At 37.2% G+C, this 22,496-nt stretch overlaps 1 protein-coding gene across 1 annotated transcript; it reads left to right on the top strand.

Annotated features, from left to right (window-relative positions):
- The first annotated feature begins 7,376 nt into the window (after positions 1-7,376).
- On the top strand, positions 7,377-22,068 carry LOC146327156 (integrin alpha-6-like). The gene is given in 25 exon segments (XM_084719632.1): positions 7,377-7,587; positions 7,679-7,800; positions 8,564-8,643; positions 9,825-10,095; positions 10,938-11,057; positions 11,161-11,374; positions 12,144-12,340; positions 12,476-12,564; positions 12,658-12,785; positions 13,984-14,073; positions 14,166-14,230; positions 15,308-15,453; positions 15,547-15,672; positions 15,761-15,882; positions 15,962-16,118; positions 17,292-17,375; positions 17,453-17,532; positions 17,620-17,694; positions 17,903-18,005; positions 18,106-18,282; positions 18,376-18,477; positions 19,642-19,752; positions 19,984-20,088; positions 20,307-20,432; positions 21,137-22,068. Coding segments are annotated over 25 exon segments (3,153 nt in total). The 5' UTR covers positions 7,377-7,411; the 3' UTR covers positions 21,224-22,068.
- Positions 22,069-22,496: the final 428 nt, after the last annotated feature.

Raw genomic sequence — 22,496 nt, 5'->3', positions numbered from 1 at the left:
CCTGCTCTGAAAGTCAAGGCTTGAGAAGCAAACAAAAAAAAAAAAAAAAGAGCCGCTCATTCTGACCACACAACCACACAGCTGCTGAATTTTCCATGTGTTGTTGTTTATTTGTCACTGTGTGTGTGAAAAAAAATCAACCAAAACCAAAGAATATCATGTAAATGACAACATTATTAAAAGTATAGGGCACTAAACTGATTCAGACCATAAGGCTTTAGTAAAAGATCAGTTATTGTGTTCTTTTTTCTTTGTCTTTTAAACGCCATTATCATTACAGAGACAGGAAGTCGAACAGCGATGTGATGCTGCAGAAAGTTTGAGCCAAACTCACACCACCGTCTGAGTCTGTGTCATGAATCTTAGCCCACTGATTCCCCTGAACTTGTTTCTTTCCTAAATAAACACCAACTCATACATCATTTAGTTTCATTATAAGTAAGTGTTGTGTTGGTTATGTGGGTCAGCCGTATCCTGTTTCCTGAGTTTAAGTATACAATCATAATACCACAACTACTTCAATAAAGACTGTAGACTAGTGCCTCTACTACAACTATTACTACAAACAATAGATGAAAAATGCAACTGTAGTAATGATGATTGCTGTAAATGTACTGTAAACTAAACAGACTTGTGCAGATCTGCAGGCTTGACACGTCTGAACAACATCTTCTGGTAACAAATACTCTGGCGCCACCTGGTGAAAAAATTTGGTTTTAATCCCCTGAAGCCTACAGTAATGTGCCAGTGTGTCTGAAAAAATTCAGTTTTCATAATGTTAAATTCACAAGAATCAATTCATAAATTTAAATTGTGTGTTGAGATGTTCATTTAAACTGTAATTTCTATGTTTTCTCTCAGTCCACCTTAAGCCTGATCAGGGACCAGGTGTAGCTTATTATGCTGCCCTACAAATACCAGGCAAACAAAAGCCACTTTTCTTGACTGCTTCCAGATTGTTTGGATTGTTTGTGATTTATGACAAAGCTATGCAAGACGTACTTCATTTTAGTTTCAGGCAACTGTTTCAGAGAAGTTTTCTTCTTGTGAGATCATTTTTCAATGCTCCTTTAGTGACTCTAGTCTAGTTTTGTTTTTATTCTTTTCATGCAGTGCTGTAAGGTTTTACCTGTATCTATTTTATGTTTGTGTTGAATTTGAAGACTTGTTTTTTTTATGCTTTGTCCATACACCAACTGTCTGCTAACTTAATGTGTGTTTTCTTTGCTTTACAGACCAAAGCTTGATCCAGGGGGGTGGTCTTGTGCTTGCCCAAGCCACAGCCTGGTACAGTGACTAAACCACTCCTGCCATGCACAGTTGAGTGTCTGTTGTGTTTGCACCAATTTTTGCAATGGATTTGAGTGGGCTGGCTTCCTCTAAATTTCCCCTAGTTTGGTAGACTGTGATGATATCTATAAACTCACCAGCATAAGTGTCTAACTGCAACATTGCTGGTCCAGTTTCAGCTTCTGGCCTTTGTTGCATGTCTTATAAATCAGAGGCATAAAAAGCCCCCAAAAATATTAAAGAAGAAATTAATTAAATGATCACATCAGCCATGCCTTTTGTTTACTTATGGTGTGATGCACCTGTAACACTGGAAGCTGGAAATTTCAACAGGCCACATTTTCCACATTTCCTGTCTCCCCATTACAGAGGCCCTAACATTTTTCTTCTGGAGCAGGACGCTCTCAGACCCCCAGGGGACAGGGGACTGGTTTACCAACATGCCACCTTTTTTTCCTCTTATGAGTTTGCAGGTCTGTATTTAGTCATCAAAAAATACCAATAAGAATACCATTAAAGTTCAACAAAAGCAATAAAAATGTTGATTTTTCAAAAAAGGAAACAATAACATGCAAGGTTTTTAAACTGTAATTAGTAAAAACACTAATACCACAATGTAAAAATACCTAAGTAAAGAATGTGAGGTTTTTTTCCATCACAGCAGGTCAGTGATCAGTGTTTCAGTGACTCTCTGTGGATCAGTGAATAGTGTTTTACTTATGGCGGCCCGCCACATTAAAAACATCGACACCACCACATGATTTTCTATTTTTGAAGCTGCGCACCTTGTGGTGTCTAGAAGGTAATTCTTTATTTGTACAACTCTCACGAGATTTGTGTATTTCTTCTAAAATAATCAAATCAATCAATTTAAAATCTCTTAAGAATTTATTGGTTATAGGTCCGGGTCTGTATAGGACGGCGTGTGGGTCCGGACTCGGACCGCAGTCCGCCTGTTAGGGACCCCTGCTGTAGGAGAACAGCATCATGCAGCACGTGTTACTCTGAGCAACTCTGAACAGTCTGTACCTCATAACTGCAGTGATATTAGCATATTACCAACATAATACCAAACATGTCATTAACCTTGAATTTATTTTTCCAGTGTATTATTTCTTCAGAGACTTGTTGAAGAGATGACCCTGGAGGAGCACAGGCAGCTCACCACTCAGCTCCTGAGCAGGCAGACAGGACTGTTTGATGCCCTGATAATATCACCTCAGGCGTGGTGCCCAACCTTTTACTGGAGTACCAAGGAATCGTGGTGTACTTGTGGTAACTGTAGGAACATGTTGAGGGGGCTGGTGGTTGACAACAGGGAATACTGTTACACAGCCTGTAGGCATTTTATTTTTTGTCAACATGGCTCTTTAGTGCAGGGAAACCGACTTGTCATCCCCAGCTGCTGCGTTTGGAGCATCAGGGACAAGTTCTCTGATCCCACTGGACATCAGACAGGTTTCATACCCAGAATCTGAGTTTCCTTCCAGGCCCTCTGGAGTGTCAACACAGGACCACAAGTACTCACTAACCTGTATATATATCATTAGTGAATCAACCAAAAGTTTTATTTGTTCTAGATTATATAAATTATTAATTTATATATTGCAAAGAATGTTCCATATTTTCATATTTTTCTGCTAATATTACATGTATAGTTTATTTATTCAGTCCATTCTTTATTATTCAATGTTAGTCAGTCTTGATAATACATGGAGAAATGCTGTCTGATAATCATAAATTTGAACTTTTAGCGTTCAAACATTTCTGCAGCTCATTCTGTCCTCATCAGAGTTGCTTTGATAAAGACAGAAGAAGCTGATGAGACATTTGTCTGTTTGAACTGAAGACTAAAAGCTGTGAGTTTATCATTCTGTGGTCCTGACTGAGAATCACCCTGTTTGATTGTAGCTGTGAAAACAGTCCCTCGTCAGTGATTTCCATGTGGTAAACGCCACACCGATGTTAGTCCTTGTCTTCTGTCATCTCCTGTCACGCTGCCATTTGTTTTCTTCATGTTGTCGCTTCTTTGAGAAACAAGAGTTCACAGTCTGCTTCTTTGTCCTGTGGTAAATAACAACTATGATCATCCACTGATCAAAACCGTGGTTGTCAGCCTTCAGAAGACAAGATAGTTTGCCAGTAAACACCGCTGTCTGTCCTTCTGTTCGTCGCCCATATTTACGCTGCGGAGTTTATGTAACGCGTCCGCTCTGCACAGCCGCAGAAAACATGGCGGCCTCCGTAAAAGGCGACCTGCTCCCTACGGTAACTATAAATGGCTATTTCTAAGGTAATGCAAACATAAAGATTATGAGTATAAGCGATTGATAATAATAAATAACATACTTATGTATAATATATTCTATTTATGTCAATAAATTCCCGTAATTATTACGCACTGGTCCTTTAAAGCAACATCTTCCACAGTGGTAAGGAATGAAAGAGTGTTACTGTCAATTGGAATCAAATTTCTTACATTAATAGAAAATATTCAATTGCCTCACCAGTTTAAAATTTGTGACCTTTGAAACTGAAAAACATTGATAATTAATTTTTTCATAAGTTTGTCTTGACATATTCAGACAACATTGTGGAACATCCTACATTGTAAAACTGTAAGAAAAAAAAATTTGGGTGTACTGGGTGCAGGTAAAGTTGAGATTTTCAAGTAGTCCAAAATACTTAAATAAATAATTACAAGGTAAGAATGTTTGTTTGCAAAGTTGGGTGAATTAGCTACAGTCTTTTCAGTTCCCAGATCATTGTAGAAATAGAATAAAGTAAACCAGAGGCTTTTTGTGAGATATTTTTAGTGAGTGGCTTTATACTAGAGGTCTGTAGTGTAATAAATAAAAGGCTGTAGGGTTTTCAACAGCCTGTAATTGCTGGTTTTATCTGGTAAAATGTATTTAAAAAGGATGAAGTAAAAACTTGGCGGTCAAAATGTCTGGTAATATTGGTCAGTCGTACTAACTTAGACTGCCGCACTAGCAAAGCAGCAAGCTATCATGTGCAACTTCCTAGTAGGAGGATAGTCTGCATGACAAAAGAAATCAGGTTTTTTGGTGGTCCAGCTTGGCATGTCAGGACTTTATGGGACTTGGATTACACTAGACAAGCCGTATGGAGGCATTTCATGTTTTTATTTTGCTGGGGTTTTTTTAACATTTGAAAACTGGTCATCAAAAACTAAACCAGACCTTCAATCAGTGTGAGAGTGAGTAAGTAATGACTGAATTTTCATTTTTGGCTGATATGTACCTTTAGGACATATAGCAGAGAGTTAGAACCAAAATGAAATCAGTGGTAGTTAAGAACAGAAAATATAAGTAAAATTCAAAAGTCAAGCAACATACATAAATTCAAGCTGTACAGTCTAAAAGTTACATGATAGTGAGTAAAGTTGTGTACAGTATTATATGTATACAGTATTGTGCAAAAGTTTTAGGCAGGTGTGAAGAAATGCTGTAAAGTAAGAATGCTTTCAAAAATATAACATTTAATTGTTTATTTTTAAGTGATTTATAAAAAGTGCAAAGTGAGTGAACAGAAGAAAAATCTAAATCAAATCAATATTTGGTTTGACCACCCTTTTCCTTCAAAACAGCATCAATTCTTCTGGGTACACTTGCACAAAGTCAGGGGTTTTGTAGGATCATAATCAGGTGTTTGATTAACCAATTATACCAAACAAGTGCTAATGATCATCAATTTCATATGTAGGTTGAAACACAGACATTAACTGAAACAGAAACAGCTGTGTAGGAGGCTTAAAACTGGGAACAGACAAACTTTGCTACCAAGGTGAGGTTATGGAAGATGGTTTTAAGTCACAGGTCAGACACCATGACAAGACTAAACACAGCAACAAGACACAAAGTAAAGCCTCATCACCGAAACAAATCAAATTAGGATCTGTGGGAAAGTTTTAGAGGTTCAGTTTAGTAAAGAGTAAAAAGAGTAAATCAACTCGCCAACAAAGTTGATTAGAGATCTCTGGACAGGTGTCAGTTGTTTGGTCCATGTTCAAACAGAAAATCAAAACATCAAAGGTTTATGAAAAAAGAAAATAAACGGTAAAAAGGGGAAATGAAGATCTGCCTTTCGCCAACTCACCTGCCGTGACGGGAGATTATTGATCGGCTGGTTCCGGAGATATTTGGTCTTTTCAGAGGACTCATATGGCGTTTTTCCCACAAAAACCAGTCAGTGATTGGTTGTCAGGATGGACAGGTGACGGGTGTGTGGGCTTCATTCATTTAGATTAATTAATTTTCCGGTGACAGTACATTTTATTAAACATCACTATAAATATACCTGAATTAGCCAAAAGGCTAGTTTTTATTCACCAGATGTAAAGTTGGCAACATAAAATCAATATGAAAATTAAGAAAGAAGTAAATTAATTCAAGAAATCTGCCTGATAATCGGGGACAGGTCACTTTGAAATGTGGACGCTGCTTAAAAAGACCTTTGCTTCACATGTCAAACTCAATATCAGCAACTTTACAGAGTCATGAAGAAATTAAAAGAAAAGACAACTGGATAAGAAAATGTTTATAATTCAGAGAAAGTTCATGAATTTATTAAGTGAAAATGAATAAAACGTCAGTACATTTCCTCATAAAGAATTCAAATAAAGCAAACATCAGATATCACATATCTCACTTTCTTTAGATATTTTTTAAATTTTAGTAATCTTGTATTCTCATTTATTTCTTTATTTTATTTCTTTATCATTCTGTTGTATTATTTTATTCTTTATTATTCTTTTTCGCTTGTAAATCTTATTTTCATGCAGTGTATAGGAATGAATGTGTTTAAGAGTGTAGACATATTTCAGCAAACTTCACATCAACAATGTATCAAACTAAACTATCATAACCCTCCTCAAAACAAGACAGTAAGTCACATTTCTGATCAAACATTTTAATTACGAAGAAGAAAGAAAGAAAACCAGCATTTATAGTTGGTAGATTTATGATATAATGGGTAAGAAGAATTTTAAAAAAGCTAACATGTAGAATACAAAGGAAAGATTATGGGACATGGTGAAAATGACTGTTTTGCTTACCTCCAGCTAAAGCACTAAAGAATGACTGTTTACTGATGTTTTATAGCTTTTACAAGGTAGTTCTCAGGTGTCAATGAACAACAGTGTGTTCCTCAATAAGAGGTCACTGTTGTGACAAAAAGTCAAGAAAAATCACTGGAGGAGCAACAAATTCTGCCATACAAAGTTTATTGATCTCTCTGGTGTAGAAAAAGCAATAAGCATGAGTCAAACCCAGGGTTAGACTGAAGAAAGGGGTTCAATGCACTCTATTATATACCATTTTGAGGCTTTTGAGAGCCTCCTTCCTCTTTTAACATTTCAACTCACATCCAAATATAACCATGTATTAGGTGTTCTTGTTTTTTGGCCTTGGCCTAGTTCACAGCACAGCAAAAATCTACTTCCCTTAAGTTCGGGGGGGTTTAATCACAAATCAAGTGTCACATTATAATTTTCCAAATTAATTTCCCGTAGCGGTTGACTTGTGGTGTGCCTCCTGATCAGGGATGTGCTCCCAACTAGATCAGGCAAAGTAAAAACTCCCTAGAAAAATACCAAAGTGAAGAGGATGCAAACCGCATCACTACATAGCGAACATCATGATGAAAAAATGTGCCACAACATCACAAGTTCCTATAAATCTCACAGAGAAGAGAATGATGAATAAATAATGTGGAAGAGGTCCCTTCTATGGATAGGTTGTTGGGATGGCTTCAGTTACAATAATCATCATCGTTTCAGCCAGTGAAAGTCACAACATGATGTCTAATTTTCTGAATATTTAGTCCTGGTTAACTCTGAGCACGCTCCCAGCTGAGAAGACTTTTGCTCAGAGGGTGTGTCTCAAATTGACTCCCATCAAAGCAAAAGTCAGTTAATATTAACTACAGTTATCAAGTCATAAAGTTGAACACTGCAGCTTTGTTGGAGTATAAAGATAAATGTCTTGCCACCACACCCTGTGTGTGTACAGTGAGCCAGTTAGCACCTGCCAGGGCCAATCCCTTTTCTATGAGGGTTTAAACGTCCTCTGTGCTCTCAGACATTTTAGTCAACAAAATCATGGCAAAGCATTGGCACATGGTGTATCTGTGGAGCGTCTGGCACCTCCAGACCGCTGACATAGCAGCTTTCAATCTGGACACCCAGAATGTGCTGCAGAGAAATGGAGATCCTGGAAGCCTGTTTGGATTTTCTGTTGCTTTTCACCAGCAGTTCAAACCAGCCAAGAAGAACCTGTGAGTGAAATTATTAGTTATTTGATTAGGTTGGAGTAAATTAAATCAGATTCTGTATCTGTGTCTGACTACCTGAGATGTTTTTCCACAGGTTGTTGGTCGGAGCTCCGCGAGCAAGACATCAGAACCAAGTGAATGTTACCGGTGTTGTTTACCAGTGTGATCTCACAACAACATCTGAGCATTGTCAGCCCGTCAAGTTCGATAATGAAGGTTTGTTTTATCTGAAATAGTACGAGTCATCTTTTTCTGTGTAATTAGTGGTGAAAAGTCTTCTTCAGTTTTCTTCATTTTATGTTACTTAATACATTTCAGTGGGAAAACATGGTACGTTTTACTCCACTGTATTTCTTTGAAGGCTGGAATTATTGATAGCTTTTCAGTTTAAGGTTTCATATTTAAAGCAGATTAATTGAATCAAATAAAATGTATTGGTAAAGATTCAAATGCTTCTCAACCTTTTTGGCTTGTGACCCCTTACAAAACTGCAATGTCTGCTCTCCACCAAGAGGTATTTTTTCTTTCTACACTTCTCACAAGGTTTCATTTAAATAAGAGAACTAAAAAGTTTAAAGAATCCAATATTTCACTAAAATAAAGATTAGAGAAAAATCCATAAATTTTTGTATTGGATTATTAAAGGGGGTGTCACAATTTTAATATTAAATAAAAAATCAATGGGAAATTACAGATGTCAGGGCATAAAACCAGGTCTGTTGATCTTTACAAGTCAAAACTTGATCTAAAAATGTCAATGCCAAATAAAAATATGCCTCTAAATCAAAAAATCCAATATTTTTCATGTCCTCAAAATCAAAGGTCTTATTAAACAGCAAGATTTGGAGCAATATTGACATCCCTAAACATTAGTGGAGTTTACATGATACTTTTCCCTGTAAGATCTGCCTACTCTTTTATGTAATGTAATTATACTGTCATTGAAGCAGTAATGAGCTCAATTGTTTCATTTGTCTAGTGTTCCTCGATAGTAAAGGCATAAATGACCAGTGGATGGGAGTCAGAGTGGTGAGCCAAGGTCCTGGGAAAAATGTGATGGTAAGCATCAAACTCCACATTCAAAGACGCCCTCCAGACATGATTCAGGACATGTATGCAAATAGCCTAATGTGTTTTTTTTTTCCTTAAAAATCATTAAAAATTCAGCAATCTATCAATATGCACATTTAGTTTATTTCTGAAGTTTTCCTGCTGGTCACAAGCTGTTTCCTAATTCACTGTCAAGTCCACTGCCTGTGTCTGTGAACTGGCAGCTTCAGGTTTACAAGTCAACCCTGAGTTCATAAACTAAGTTGGAGGTTGTCAGTGCTTAAATATGTGGAGTGCTATATTAAGCTAACTCAAATGTTTTCAGTCAGTGCAAGTCAGAATTTTCATTTACTCCTCTCATTGCATTACTAACAGTGTTATGATTCAACTAAGTGGAGGACCCAGACAACTGAGAGATCAGAGCAGCTCCAAGAAATTTCATGAATAACAAACTAAAAAAAAACTAAAAATCCATACACGGGAGAACCAAAAAAAAAACACAAGGAAAGAGAATACCAGGAAGAAACACTGAGATGAGTACAAACCAACAACTAAGGAGGACAAGACACAGGATTGAATACACTAGGGAGGGGGAGGATAACAATGCACAGGTGAGGGCAGTCAGTGACAGGTGAAAATAATCAGTGAACAAAAGAGCCAGAAAGCAGACAAAGACAGGAAGTAAAAACAACAAAGACACACGAGGGAGAACCAAAAAGAACTGAATCATTTTAAGTATAAAAACCCATTATTTTATGTTAAAGTTCATACTAAGGAAAATTTCTGAGTTTAATTAACATAAAAGACAGAGAAATCTACGGGCACTCAACATTTAAGTTGGCAGAACTTATAACAAATTAAGTTTCCACCACTTATAATTAATAAATCTGAGCACTAGGTTTTACAGAATTGACTTCCAAACTAATTGTTAATTCACAAATTATACTTAAAATCAGATTTTGTGGGAACACAGAGAAACTTTATACTTTCAGCAGATATACATGAAAATAACTTTCAAGTGTCAAACTCTGCACATACATCATTCTGCATAGTGAAGTTGAAACATCTCAGTGTGGGAACATGAAGAAAAATATATTTTTGAGTGGAGGGGTACTTACAATATTCTTTAAAAGTCAGTCAAACTGGTACAACAAAGTGTTGGTACGACACTAACTTTCATATCCTTGCAGACTTGTGCTCATCGGTACCAGCAGTGGAGCCCGAGCCCGAGCCAGTACGTCCCTCGCCTGGTGACGGGCCAGTGTTACATCTTAGGAGACAACCTGCAGGTCGGGAATGAAGAGAGGAAGTGGAGGAGGGTAGTTTGTGATTCTGAACACCTAACCAGACGTCCAATGAACCAGGACTGGTTTGCATACTGCCAACAGGGTCATGGGGCGTCTTTTGCAAAGGACAATAAGTCTGTGTTATTTGGAGCACCAGGAGCGTACCAGTGGAAAGGTAAAAATGCAACCTTGCATGTACTTCCTCTTTCCTGTAAGGTTATTTATCATCTAGATTGTTCTGGAAATATCAGTAGGGTTTTTGTGTTTGTGACTCAAACAGGAGTAAATGTCAGGTGTTTTCTGCCTTCTGAGCAATATTTTATTTTCCTTCCTTTATAATATCATTATAGTAATCAATTTCAATTATTTATTCATTATTTTTGGCCCACAGTGACTTGCATTATAACTTACGTGCAAAAACATACATTTAAATGCTGCATGTTTCACAAGATGAAATATTTAATCCTGTGTTCCTCATGATGCACTCTGTACTCTATGCACTCTAATTTCAAGGCAAGAGTTTTGAATTTTGCCTCAAACTTGTTTTTGACATAAACTAAACAAAGTTTTGCTGACCTATAATCTTTTCTTTATATAATTAACATTTTTCTTTAGATAAACTTTAATCTTTATGAAGAAACAATTGTTTTTCAAAAACTGATCAGTGAGCTGTGAACCTGATTTGGGGGCTTGAAAATTACATGATTTCCTTAAAAAAAAAACAAAAAAAAGAAAAACAATTAATTCATTTGAATGAGTTTACTCAATCATTTTTGAAATGCATTTTTTAGGAGTTTCTAAAACTCAAAGATTCAAGTTTACCTTAAGAAGAAAAGTAAATTATGTCAACAAAACATTATTAGTTGGAAAAATATTTTCAGAATTTAAGAGTTTGAATTGGGCTCAAAACTCAAAAATCTGTCTATTTAAGCTGTCTTAAAATTTAGAATTTTCTCAACCTTTTTGTTTTACAGTGCAGTATTTTAAGTTTTGTTATTCTGTATTTTCTCCTGTGAGGAATTGTAAGAATGGAGCCTTTGGACAACCTGGACGTCTCCAGTGAGGATTCTCGTGAGACTGGCGATATCGACCAATTTAACCAGAACCTCATTCCTCTCCAGAGAAACAGCTACCTGGGTCAGTTTCTGGTCTGTTTTCAGTCAGTTAGGGCATTACAAGTCAGATTTTGCTTTCTATATCCAATGATTAAAGAAATATGGCTTCATATTCTTTGCTCCAGGATTCTCCACTGACTCTGGTCTGGCCCTCATCAGGAAAGGTGAACTGACCATCGTATCTGGAGCGCCCAGAGGAGGTTACAGCGGCCAGGTGACGTTTCTGAAAGCAGACCCTGCAGCACAGAAAAATCTGTCTGTGGAGTTTGTTCTCTCTGGTCCGGGCCTGGCCTCCTCCTTTGGCTACGACTTGGCAGTGGTGGATTTCAATGGTGATGGGTATGTTTACTTTAGATTATCCTGTAGACCCTGAGCTAAGAAATCTCTTCCAACATTTGATTTGTCTTTTTTCATGACCTAAAAAGAGGGATATTGGTCAACCTATCAATTCTACACTTTCGATTCAAAGTAAAAATTAATTCCATTCATACATTTCAGAAAAAATTCAAAAAGCAAACTCTACATTGGAGCTAACTGGAAGAATTTTTCAGAATGAATGCAAGGAAATTATTTTGTCATTGTGGAAATCCTCAGCAAGATCTCCCCATGAATTTGCAAGTTTGGTCTGGTGTACTTTATGAACTTTATGAAAAGAAGAATTAACTGAGAAGGTTCTGAGAAGAAGAGCTATTAAACTTACTCCAGGTTTGAAAGACATGTCATATGAAGAGGGAATCTGTTGTGTTGCTGAAGCTGTCCACAGCTATAGTTTCCTACCCTGGTTCTCCTACTGCTTTTCCAGACTGTGGGCATGCTGACTACCAACTACTATAGGTAATATGGTGACCATGGATAAGAACCTCATACAACCCCACTACAAATACTCAGAACCATCCCTTAAAATACACATGTAACTACCTTAATTGCAATATTCAGCGATTTATCATGTTGGCATTGTGAACTGTACAGTCTACATCACTGAACCTTTTGTACACAGTTCATATCACTACTGACACATTCTGCCAAAACAAACATCCCTGTCTCTGTAATCTTACTCATGAGACTGTTACTGTATTGTTCTCACATTGTGTTCTGTTCGTATGTGCAGGTGGGACGACCTCGCTGTTGGAGCTCCGCAGTTCTGTGTTAAAGATGGTTCGGTTGGAGGTGCAGTCTACATCTATATTAACAATAAAGGAAAAAACTGGGAGAAGACTGATCCAACACAGCTTCTTGGACCTAAAGAGTCTATGTTCGGCCTCGCAGTGGAAAACATAGGAGACATCAGTCAAGATGGTTATGGAGGTCGTGACCTTTTGATAATAAATATATGTTGCATTTTTGACTCCAGTTAGGATTTTTCTTGCAAACACACTTTAAGGAGATTTAGGATACACTGGTAAATGTTTCTGGCCCACTTTGTCTTAACTGTCTTAACAGATATTGCTGTGGGGGCACCATATGATGGTCCTGGTCGAGTGTACCTTTACTACGGCTCATCAGATGGCATCCACAAAAAGCCAGCACAGGTGAGGTTGTGGAGCTTGTTATACAAAGGTCACCAGTTCAAATCTGTGGTCTGTGGACTTTAAAATGACATTTTCATATTTTATCTTTTTCAGGTCCTCTCACCAGGATCTAAAACAGTTACTCTGTTTGGATATTCTCTGTCTGGCAACTTGGATGTGGACAACAATCAGTACCCTGACCTGGCTGTGGGATCTCTCTCTGATTCTGTCTTTGTTTACAGGTTATTTTACAGCCACAGCACAAACACTTGGAGATAAAGTAAAACATATCAGTTTGAATTGTTCAGTCCAGTGGGTGCCTATTTCAATCAAAAAAATGAAAACTTTAAATATATTCCAATATATAACCCCAGGACCAGGGTTGGAAAATTCATTCTTTGGAGATTTATTGTGTAAAATGTCCAGGTTAAACATAACCCAGAGCAGATTAACGGATTTAAAGTCAACAAAATCATCCTTTGCTTACTTCTTACATGCAGGGGTAAATTTAGTCATTTTGGGGCCTAAAGCAAACAAAGCCCTTTTTAAACCCTTGAATAAATTCTAACTTTTAGTTATGGTGGAGTGCAAAGGATGATTGAAGTAGTCTTACATCCTGAGGGAAGACGCTGCTCTTTAGCCTGATGGTACAGCAGTGGATACTTCTCTATCTCTTGCCAAACAGCAGCATTATGAACATGCTGTGGTTGGGTGTGTATTATCTTTTAGTATGTTCCCGCTTCTTCCTTTTTTCAGTATCACTGGCATAGCTTCACTTCGTTGTCACCAGTCTGTACACCACACCAAGCTGTTTGTTTACACACGTTGGCTGCTGTCTTCCTGAATCATTTCTGCAAATGCTCAGAAAGATCACAGAATAGATCAAGTCAGTGGCCAGGTCCTGAGACACTCATGACTTGACCTTTCCTAGGAGCTGGCCCTTTTTGCTATGCAAAACTTGGTACCTCAGTCAATTTTCTCCTTTCCTGTTTTCTTTACTGACACATGCTAGGTGTTTGCTATGTGCTTGAGTATGTCAAAAAGAAAACCAAATTTTGGAGAAAAGCAACATATATTCACAATTTAAGTTAGCTAATGCTTGCAAAACACTAGCTAACTTGCTAACTAGTCTACATGCACATCAATCAATTGCTAATATTAACTAGCCAGTTAGCCAGAGTTTTTCTTAAGATGTGACCCTATATGTTGCCTTTACAGGAAATGGGTAAAGTTGACCCAAAGTACCAAATTTGCTAAACTGTTATTGAATCACAGAGCAAATGGGGTCAGTTAAGCATTCTGATGTCAGTTGGGCATATGGAGTTTTTAAAGGCCAATAACTAATTAGCAAAATTGTTTCTTTATACTGTAATTATCATGTCTTCATAACAAATGTCAAGCCAGTGAATTTATTCAACCTATTATTTTTCTCTATTACAGAGCAAGACCAGTAGTCAGTGTCAGCAGCTCTCTGAAGGTAACACCAAATCAAATAGACATCACAAAGGAACAGTGTGATATACGAACATGGTAAGGTGCTCAAAAACACAAATGCCAACATGAACCAACTGAAACTGCATTGGCCTTTGATCCACTTTGTCTTTGCACAAACCTCTGTAAAGTTATTTTACAGCTGAGGCGTGTTTCACCTACACGGCACATCCAGCATCGTTCAACCCTAAACTCAGTAAGTTTCCTTATTGTCAGTTCAGTTGTCCTCACACTAAATATAAGGGTTTTCAGCACTGACGTATACAAAGACGGACATCATGACAGCTCCCTGAAAGTGAAGCCAAAACATCTCGATCGCCCCCTGGTCATTGGCTGCATGTTAGCAGATGACATGGGCCAAACTAAAAAACAGCAACAATCTGCACCCTGTTCTCCCATGTTTTTGTGTCCAAGTGACTTAAAGTGAGATCTGTTTTTGAAATTGGTCCAGTTTTGAAGTTTTTTGAAGGCCCCTGCAGCCATCAGAAGTAAAACTAACCCACAACATAAACCTTATGGGTAACTTTGTAGTGTCAAAATACATGCATAATAGGCAACATTTTCCTTCAAGTTTGAAGTGTGTTTCACAATGGTAAAATTACTGTTTTTGTAATTGGAGTCAGGTGGCTTTGGTGAGAGCTTAAATAAATGATTTTCGGTTACGGCAAAACAAACGTTTGTAGTGGACGTACTCTGAACACTGCACACTTGGCTTTAGGGATTACATTGCAGCCCATTTTGTGACTGACAGCTGTAACAGTCTCACTCAGTATTAGATCAGCTTAAAATATTGCCATGTGGCTTAGACACAAAAGAGACGACAACCATAGGAAAATAGGGTCCAAGCAGAAAAATACTAAAGATGCCCTTTAAGGGGGCTTTCTTTTGCAGGAACGCCCTGATCACATTCACACAGTTACACCTGGAGGCTACTGTACCCAGTACAACCACTGTCGTGGGGTTAAGGGAACCAGCTGTTGGGTTTAAGGGCCTCGCCCTGGTCCCAAGCTCGCTTCTCTAACTTTTAGGCCACCACTGCCCAGCCTATGATGTATTTTTTTTTTTTTTTAGATTCTTGGTTGACAAAGTAACACAGAATAAAACACAGATTAAAAATGCCAAATATAAGCTCAAAAATATAGGAAATAGAAATACTCAAATAAAAGTAAAACACCTCAGTTGTGACAGTAGTAGCAGCAATACTGGATTGAAATAGCAACAGTGGGTACACATATACGTATGACTATCATTTGAGCTTATGTTTCCTTCACAGCGCTCAACTACACCTTTGAGGCTGATGCTGAGAGCAGAAAAGCGAGGCTACATCCCAGAGTGTTTTTTCTGAATTCATCTCGAGGACGACTGGAGCTGCCTAAACAGAGGAGAGAAATCTGTACGGACATCAAACTTCAACTTCTGGTACTGTTTCACTGTGCAAGTCCCTGTAAATAAGAGAGCTATTAAACACCACAATGTTCACATTAAACAAAAAAACACCCTCTTCTGTTCCAGCGTGACATCAGGGACAGACTGCGCAGTATCCCTGTCTCTGTCACTATGTCTCTGTTGCCAAGTGCAGATCAGACTGAGGTTACTCCTGTCCTCAACCTCTTCCAGCAAAAGAGCGCTGGCTCAAAGGTACGAATGTGTCCGTAACTGTGAGAATTAAATTCTTTGGTGTCTATTTATGTTAGAGAAATAATTTCTGCTCGGTTGTTTTTCACAGATTACCTTAATAAACCAGGGCTGTGGCAGTGACAACATTTGCCAAAGTAACCTACAGCTAAAGTACAAGTTTTGTTCCAGAAAAACACAGAATAGTCAGGATGTTTTCACATCACTGGCCAGGTAAGACGAAAAAACTGAGCCAAAATTAACCAAAAGCAAAGCTATAGGTAACTCATCTGGGGTTATGTCATGTCTGCAGAGATGATGGTGTTGCAGTCATCACTCCCTCTAAAGAAGACATAGCTCTGGAGATCACCGTGACTAACAGGGATGGAGATGATGCACACCAGAGTCACTTAGGCATCAGCCTCCCAGTTACTCTCCGTTACTCTTCTACTGTCTACAATACAGCAGCAGTGAGTATACAAGTACTCTGTAGTGGAAGAACAATATGTAAGAATATTTATGTATCAGATATCTCCTTGCATGTAATTTGGTGATTAGGGGTATTTCTCGGGTAAACTAAAGGTTAAAGTGTTCCTTTATGTGCTGAGACAATTTTCCTCCTTCTTAAGCTGAATAAACTATTTAAAACCCCTCTTGGGCTAGCAGGAAAATTTATTGTCACCGGACCCAAACCAGGGCTGTTTTCCAGCCCCCACTAGGTGTCACCAAAGCTTCACAATGCCTTTCTCATTTTAAGGGGTGTAAGAATACAGAATACAGAAATATACATACAGTAGGACTGTATCTCAGTTTTCTTCACATAAATAAGTGAAATGCTAAGTGAACTTGTTATTTTTAGTGTTTAGGTCATGATTTAAGACATAAACCCAAAAGATATCTCACAGGATAAGGACAGGATTAAAACTGAGGTTACAGAGACATATCCTCTGCTAAACATCCTCATACTGCATTAAAAAATACACAGTTAAAACAACCAAACGAGTAATAGAACAACAAATAAAGGGTCTGAGAGAAGAAGAAAACACTGACTGTCAAAAAAAGAATCCTATCAAGCATGTATGGTAATTACTGAAAAAAAAACATATTCCAGACAGAATTAGATAAAACTTTCCCAAAAATATCAGGATAATCTGCTCAAAATTCATCCAGATCATATATTTGGGTTAATTGTACAGTTTATCAGTTGTTTTTTACTGTTATTTTTATGCATAAAATATAATAAGAAATATCCATAAAATATATCACCCATATGATGCATTGCTCTAGAGTAAACAGAATACAAAGTAATTAAAGGTAGAATCAGTAGGATTTGTCCGAGCTGTTTGTAAATTTTTTGTTGTGTCTCATTCTCCTCATTCAGGACATCAAATACTGAGATCAAGCGTCCTAAGCACAGTAAAATAATGAGCAATACAGACAGACAGTGGGGTCTCTGCAGATAAGATAAGGGATTATGTTTCTGAGTCTATACAGTGTATCTGCTTGAGGAGTACTTTTACCCTTGATGCTTCAGTCTGGTTTCACTTGAATTAGGTTCTGGATGCAGGGCTTTCTATTTTCACTGTGTGGTGTCAGTACTTTTCCTGAAGTAAAATATCTAAATACTTTTTCTACCACCGGAGGAAGCACGAGTGATCTGTACAGCCAATGACAATGGCACACTGATAGACTGTGAGCTGGGAAACCCTCTCCAAAGAGATGCACAGGTGAGTAACACTGTTCACTTTCCTCCATGTGTGTTCCACCATGTGCATCTACCATGTTTCATTTTTGTTCCCATCAGGTTACTTTTTATGTCATGCTCACAACATCCAGCATCTCGCTGAGTACAGAAGTTGTTAACGTCACTATGCAGCTTGAAACGTAAGTAGAGTGAAAAGGGGGAGAATTGGCACCGATCAGTGATCAGTGGGCTGTATGTGATTATCAGTGATCATGTCTGTGATGCAGGACAAGTGTGCAGACAATACAACCAGTCGAGGCACTGGCCAAAGTGGTTTTTGAGCTGGAGCTGCAAGTATATGGGTAGGTTCTCATTCTTGATTTCATTATTAAAATGTATTAAAGTTTATTGAAATTTTAACAGAGATATAAAGAACCCAGTCTGTATTTAAGCTATTTTTAAGCGGAAAATGCTTTTTTTCGTCAGGCTTGAAAATTGTTTAAAATGCTTTAGAAATAATGGTGAAAAAAATCAAAGAATATAATATCAAGGAGTGTTTTTGTTTGTCAGACTGGCCAGGCCCTCTCAAGTGTCAGTTGGGGAATCCTTGACGGGTGAGAGTGCCATAAAATCAGTGGATGAAATTGGAACTCCAGTTCAATATGAATTTAGGGTGAGCCTTCATTTGTCGCTGTCTTACTGTACAAATAACTTTAATTGCATTTTCACACCAAGAGGTCAAAGCAAACTATTATGTCTTATTTTTCTAACAGATAACAAATTTGGGCAGACCTCTGAAATCTTTCATAAATGCTTCACTAAACATCTTCTGGCCAAAGGAGAACTCTGCAGGAAAATGGCTTCTGTACTTGACTCAGATCAGCAGTAAAGGTGTTCAGTCCATCCCCTGCTCACCTGCAAATGAGGTCAATCCACTTAAAGATGTGAAGGTAATGAATATACCTCTTTTTTATTTTATTTTATTCAAAATGTAAGCAATGCCTGTACACAACACATCTAACCTGATCATGTTTGGTTTCAAGGGTTGGCATGAGCCGTCCAGGAGAAGGCGTGAAGCTGAACATGAAGCTGTTTCTGCTGCTGGGTTCTCATTTCTTCCAACAACACGGAAATACAAAATCTTGGTAGGAAATTATTATTATGAAGCTCAAAGTTTTCACATTGAAGGGGAGGTTGAGAAAAGTAAAGCTACAGTTCACCCCAGAATGAAAATTCAGACATTATGTACTCACCCTCATGCCAGTTTTTTGTTAGTCTGCAAAACACTGCTGGAGTTTCACAGGAAAACAGTGTTGCAGAATCTCCCAACAAATAGAAGTGAATGGTGACCAGTTTTCAAATGTATAAGAAACTGCAAAAAAAAGAACAATAAAAAATCTCCACACTGCTTGTCTGGCATAATCCGAGTCTCCTAAAATCCCAACATGCTGTTTGCACAGCGTCACACCACACACCCCCAGTTCAGACAGTGTGCATGTGCACATGAACATGGCTCCAAGCCAAGGATCTACAGTGAAGATTCAGACTAAAAATATGGTCTAAATAACATTATTTTTGTCAACTTGGCATGCTTGGGCTTTAGGAGACTTTGATTACACCAGATGAGCAGTATAGAGGCATTTTATGTTTTTATTCTGTTGTTTTTATATGTTTGAAAACTGGTCACCATTCACTTCTATTGTTTGGGAGATTCTGCGACACTGCTTTCCTGTGAAACTCCAAAAGTGTTTTAAGGACTAAAACACTAAACCTGACCTTCAATCAGCATGAGGACGAGCAGATAATGTCTGAATTTTCATTTTTGGGTGAACCATCCCTTTAAGAGGCTTTGGGAGGTCAGTTCCTTTTTATGTGTGAAACTATAAGTTGTCAAATGTCCATTTTTCTGCAATGCGGCAACAAAAGCATAAGGGTTTTTGGTTTTTTGTGTAGAGTTTTCCACTGAATTATATATACACACATACATATATATATATATATATATATATATATATATATATATATATATATATATATATATATATATATATATATATATATATATATATATATATATACATATAAAAGATTATGTACAAGCTGATATTTCAACTCACTGGAGGTCTTAACACCAGACTAAACTGGGGTGAGTTTGTTAGTATGTGCAAGGGACGAGGGATAAATACAGTGAGTGAGTGATGTGAATACCGTGACCATGTGTGTTAAACCACCACTTATCAATTAAGAAATTGATAGAGAACAAAGAAGTGTCTCCTGTTAGCCTCAGGCCTCTCTTTGCCGTCTTTCAGACCTGCTCAGATGGACTGAAGTGTGTGGAGCTACGCTGCCCTCTGCTGGGGTTGGACAGTACTGCATGGATGATTCTACACTCACGCCTCTGGAACACCACTTTTACAGAGGTGTTTAATTTCTGTCAAAGTGCCTTCCTCTCATACATTTGAAATGAATCAGCTCCAACAGATAACACTGATTTTTTTTTTTTTATTCCTCCATTTTGTTGGTTTAATTTACAGTTATATAATCTGACTTTTAGCTTTGTGGCATCTTTGGCAGCTAGTAAGGCAACATGATTCAAAACTGTGGAGTACAGAATCACTCACCCACTCCTTTATTTTGCCTCTCCCTCTCAGGACTACAGCTCTTTGAACTACCTGGACATTGTTGTAGATGCTACTCTCAGTTTAACAAACTCTCCAGAGAATATTGGACTTAAACCAGAGAAGCCTGAGACAAAGGTAAACCCAGAAATGTTTTTGTTTTTTTAAAAAAAAAGGTTCTCATATGTTTCTTGTGGCCAAACAGATTAATTCCATCTTAGGCAAACGTATGCTCTGTTGGAGGACACTCTTTAGCGTTAGATAGTCATTTCAATCCTCATCTATCTAAAAAATCTAATATTGATTCAAAGTTTGTTGATGTACCTCAATAAGTCTTATGACATCTTCGTCTACAGGTGAAACTGACAGTGTTTCTTGAGAGAAAGATTGAATATTTCACCAAAGTTGCCTGGTGGATCATCCTGCTGACAGTCATTGCATTGCTCCTGCTGTTGGCAGTTTTTGTGTTCTTCTTGTGGAAGGTAACATGAAATCAATGTGTAATACTTTGTTTTTTTTGTTTTTGAGAACCGCAGTAGCTGTGGAAGAATGATTAAATAAATAATTATTTTCTGATTCCTGCATAAGTTTTACAGTATACATGATATTAAAAATCATTGAATAAAAGCATCCAACAAGTGGTGCGTTAGTCTAAAATTATACAAGAACTAGTCAGTTTCTATAGAATTATTTAATTTTCATGAACTTATGACCTTTATATTCAGTCTGTTTTCTTAAAGTCTGCAATGATTTTTCACCTTTGATGGAGAACTATACAAACTATAATTCACTGTAATGCAGCAGAGTTGATATTCGAAATTATGAATAATTCACATACAAAATGTAATATAAAACTTGGTACAGATTTATATTGACTTTGTATTGAGCCATTTGTCACTGTGCATCATTAACAAACATACTTTGGCTTTTATAGCACATTTTGCCTAAGAATTAAAAATTAATACTTGATATTATCTATAAAATCAGATATTATTACAGCCTATATTTCTCAACTATAATTTCATAATTGTAATAATAAATTATAATCTAATTTTTCCATTATTGATAATTGATAATTCATCTGCCCCAATATTTATCATACAACCCTATTTTTCATGCATTTCCTCAGTAAATGTAGTGTGTGAATTTTGTATTGACTCATTACAATATTTTCTGTCTTTGTCAGCTTGGATGCATGAACCGCCTCACTCAGAACAAGAATGTCTGACATGACAAAGATCCAAATGCAGAGAACGCTCGCCTTAAAGCCTGAAAACACAAAACTGTGCCTCAGTGGTATGAAACATGCCGTGAACACAAGATATTAAGGCCACAATTATGTGGTGATACATGATGATTTTTGGAACATCTTTGATGCAGAACTCCTTTTTTTAACTGTAAAGTATTTCAATTATATGGTTGATGCTTTTGTAAAAAAAAAAAAAAAAGAAAAAAAAGAAAAAAAGAAACACAACATGCTTTTCATGATTTTTTTTTTTTAATGAAGCAGAAAATATCACTTGTTTGATACCAAAAAACTGTTACAACAACATGAAAAAAGTTGTGCTATACTTTCACCATTAAGGAATGTGCGAGTGGTGGGAATGGATGAGAGGTTGTACTAAAGAACAATTTTACCTGAAATTCAATGGAAATATGCAGCGACCGCATCCTAATCTGACTGACTGCTGATCATTGAAAGCACACATGATTAAAATACTGTTGCTTTACAAATACTGTGAAGTACTATTTTCATTTGTAGTTGTGCAACATAATACTGTGTTTGTGGTGAAGTCTTGTACATGGCCCCTGCTCACTTGAAGGGTTTCATTCCAAAATTAAACATAAAATCTCCAACAATTAGATTGTTGGCATCAATCTCTGGCCGATGTTAACAGAGGAGAGACGCTTTAAATGATAAAATAACTTGTCAATGTGCTAAGTGATTAAATATTTTTTGGTAAAATTTTAGAATGAAACCCTATTCTTTGTATTATGCAGGTGCAATAGCCCATTTGGCTATAAGTGTATTTCTGTTACAACCTGGTGAATTACACAATTCCTCATTCAACAGAAAAGTGTCCTTTCACAGCATCTATACATTCTTTTAATAATCTCCGTCTGTATCTCTGTCCTCTTTTGGGCTCCTATCAATCATTCAGCTTTTATCATTCAAGATTTTGAAGTAAAATGCTCATTTGCTCATATGCCAAGTGTTGGAACTGGAGGCAGAAGCTGGTTTGCTTAGCTTAGCATAAAGACTGGAAACAAGGGGAAACAGCTTGACTTCAAAGGTAACAAAACCAGCCAACAAGCACCTCTTATATCTTATTCATTTAATCTGTATTTTAAAAAGTATAAAACTGACATTTTTCAATTTTAATATGCTGTGATTATTTCATAGCCAACACCAGTAACTTCGGAGAGTCTCTGCTGCTTATTTGCAAGAGAAAAAAAACTGCACTTCCTTGAATGGCCACTGGAGGGAAGTCAACCTCCACAGGCCCAGGGTCAGGTCAGATCGCTATGAAATGTAGTCAGTTACT

Source organism: Lutjanus erythropterus, chromosome 5, assembly GCF_056507025.1.
Source record: "Lutjanus erythropterus isolate fLutEry1 chromosome 5, fLutEry1.hap2, whole genome shotgun sequence".
NCBI lineage: Eukaryota > Metazoa > Chordata > Actinopteri > Lutjaniformes > Lutjanidae > Lutjanus > Lutjanus erythropterus.
This window is presented reverse-complemented; position numbering and strand designations above follow the sequence as displayed.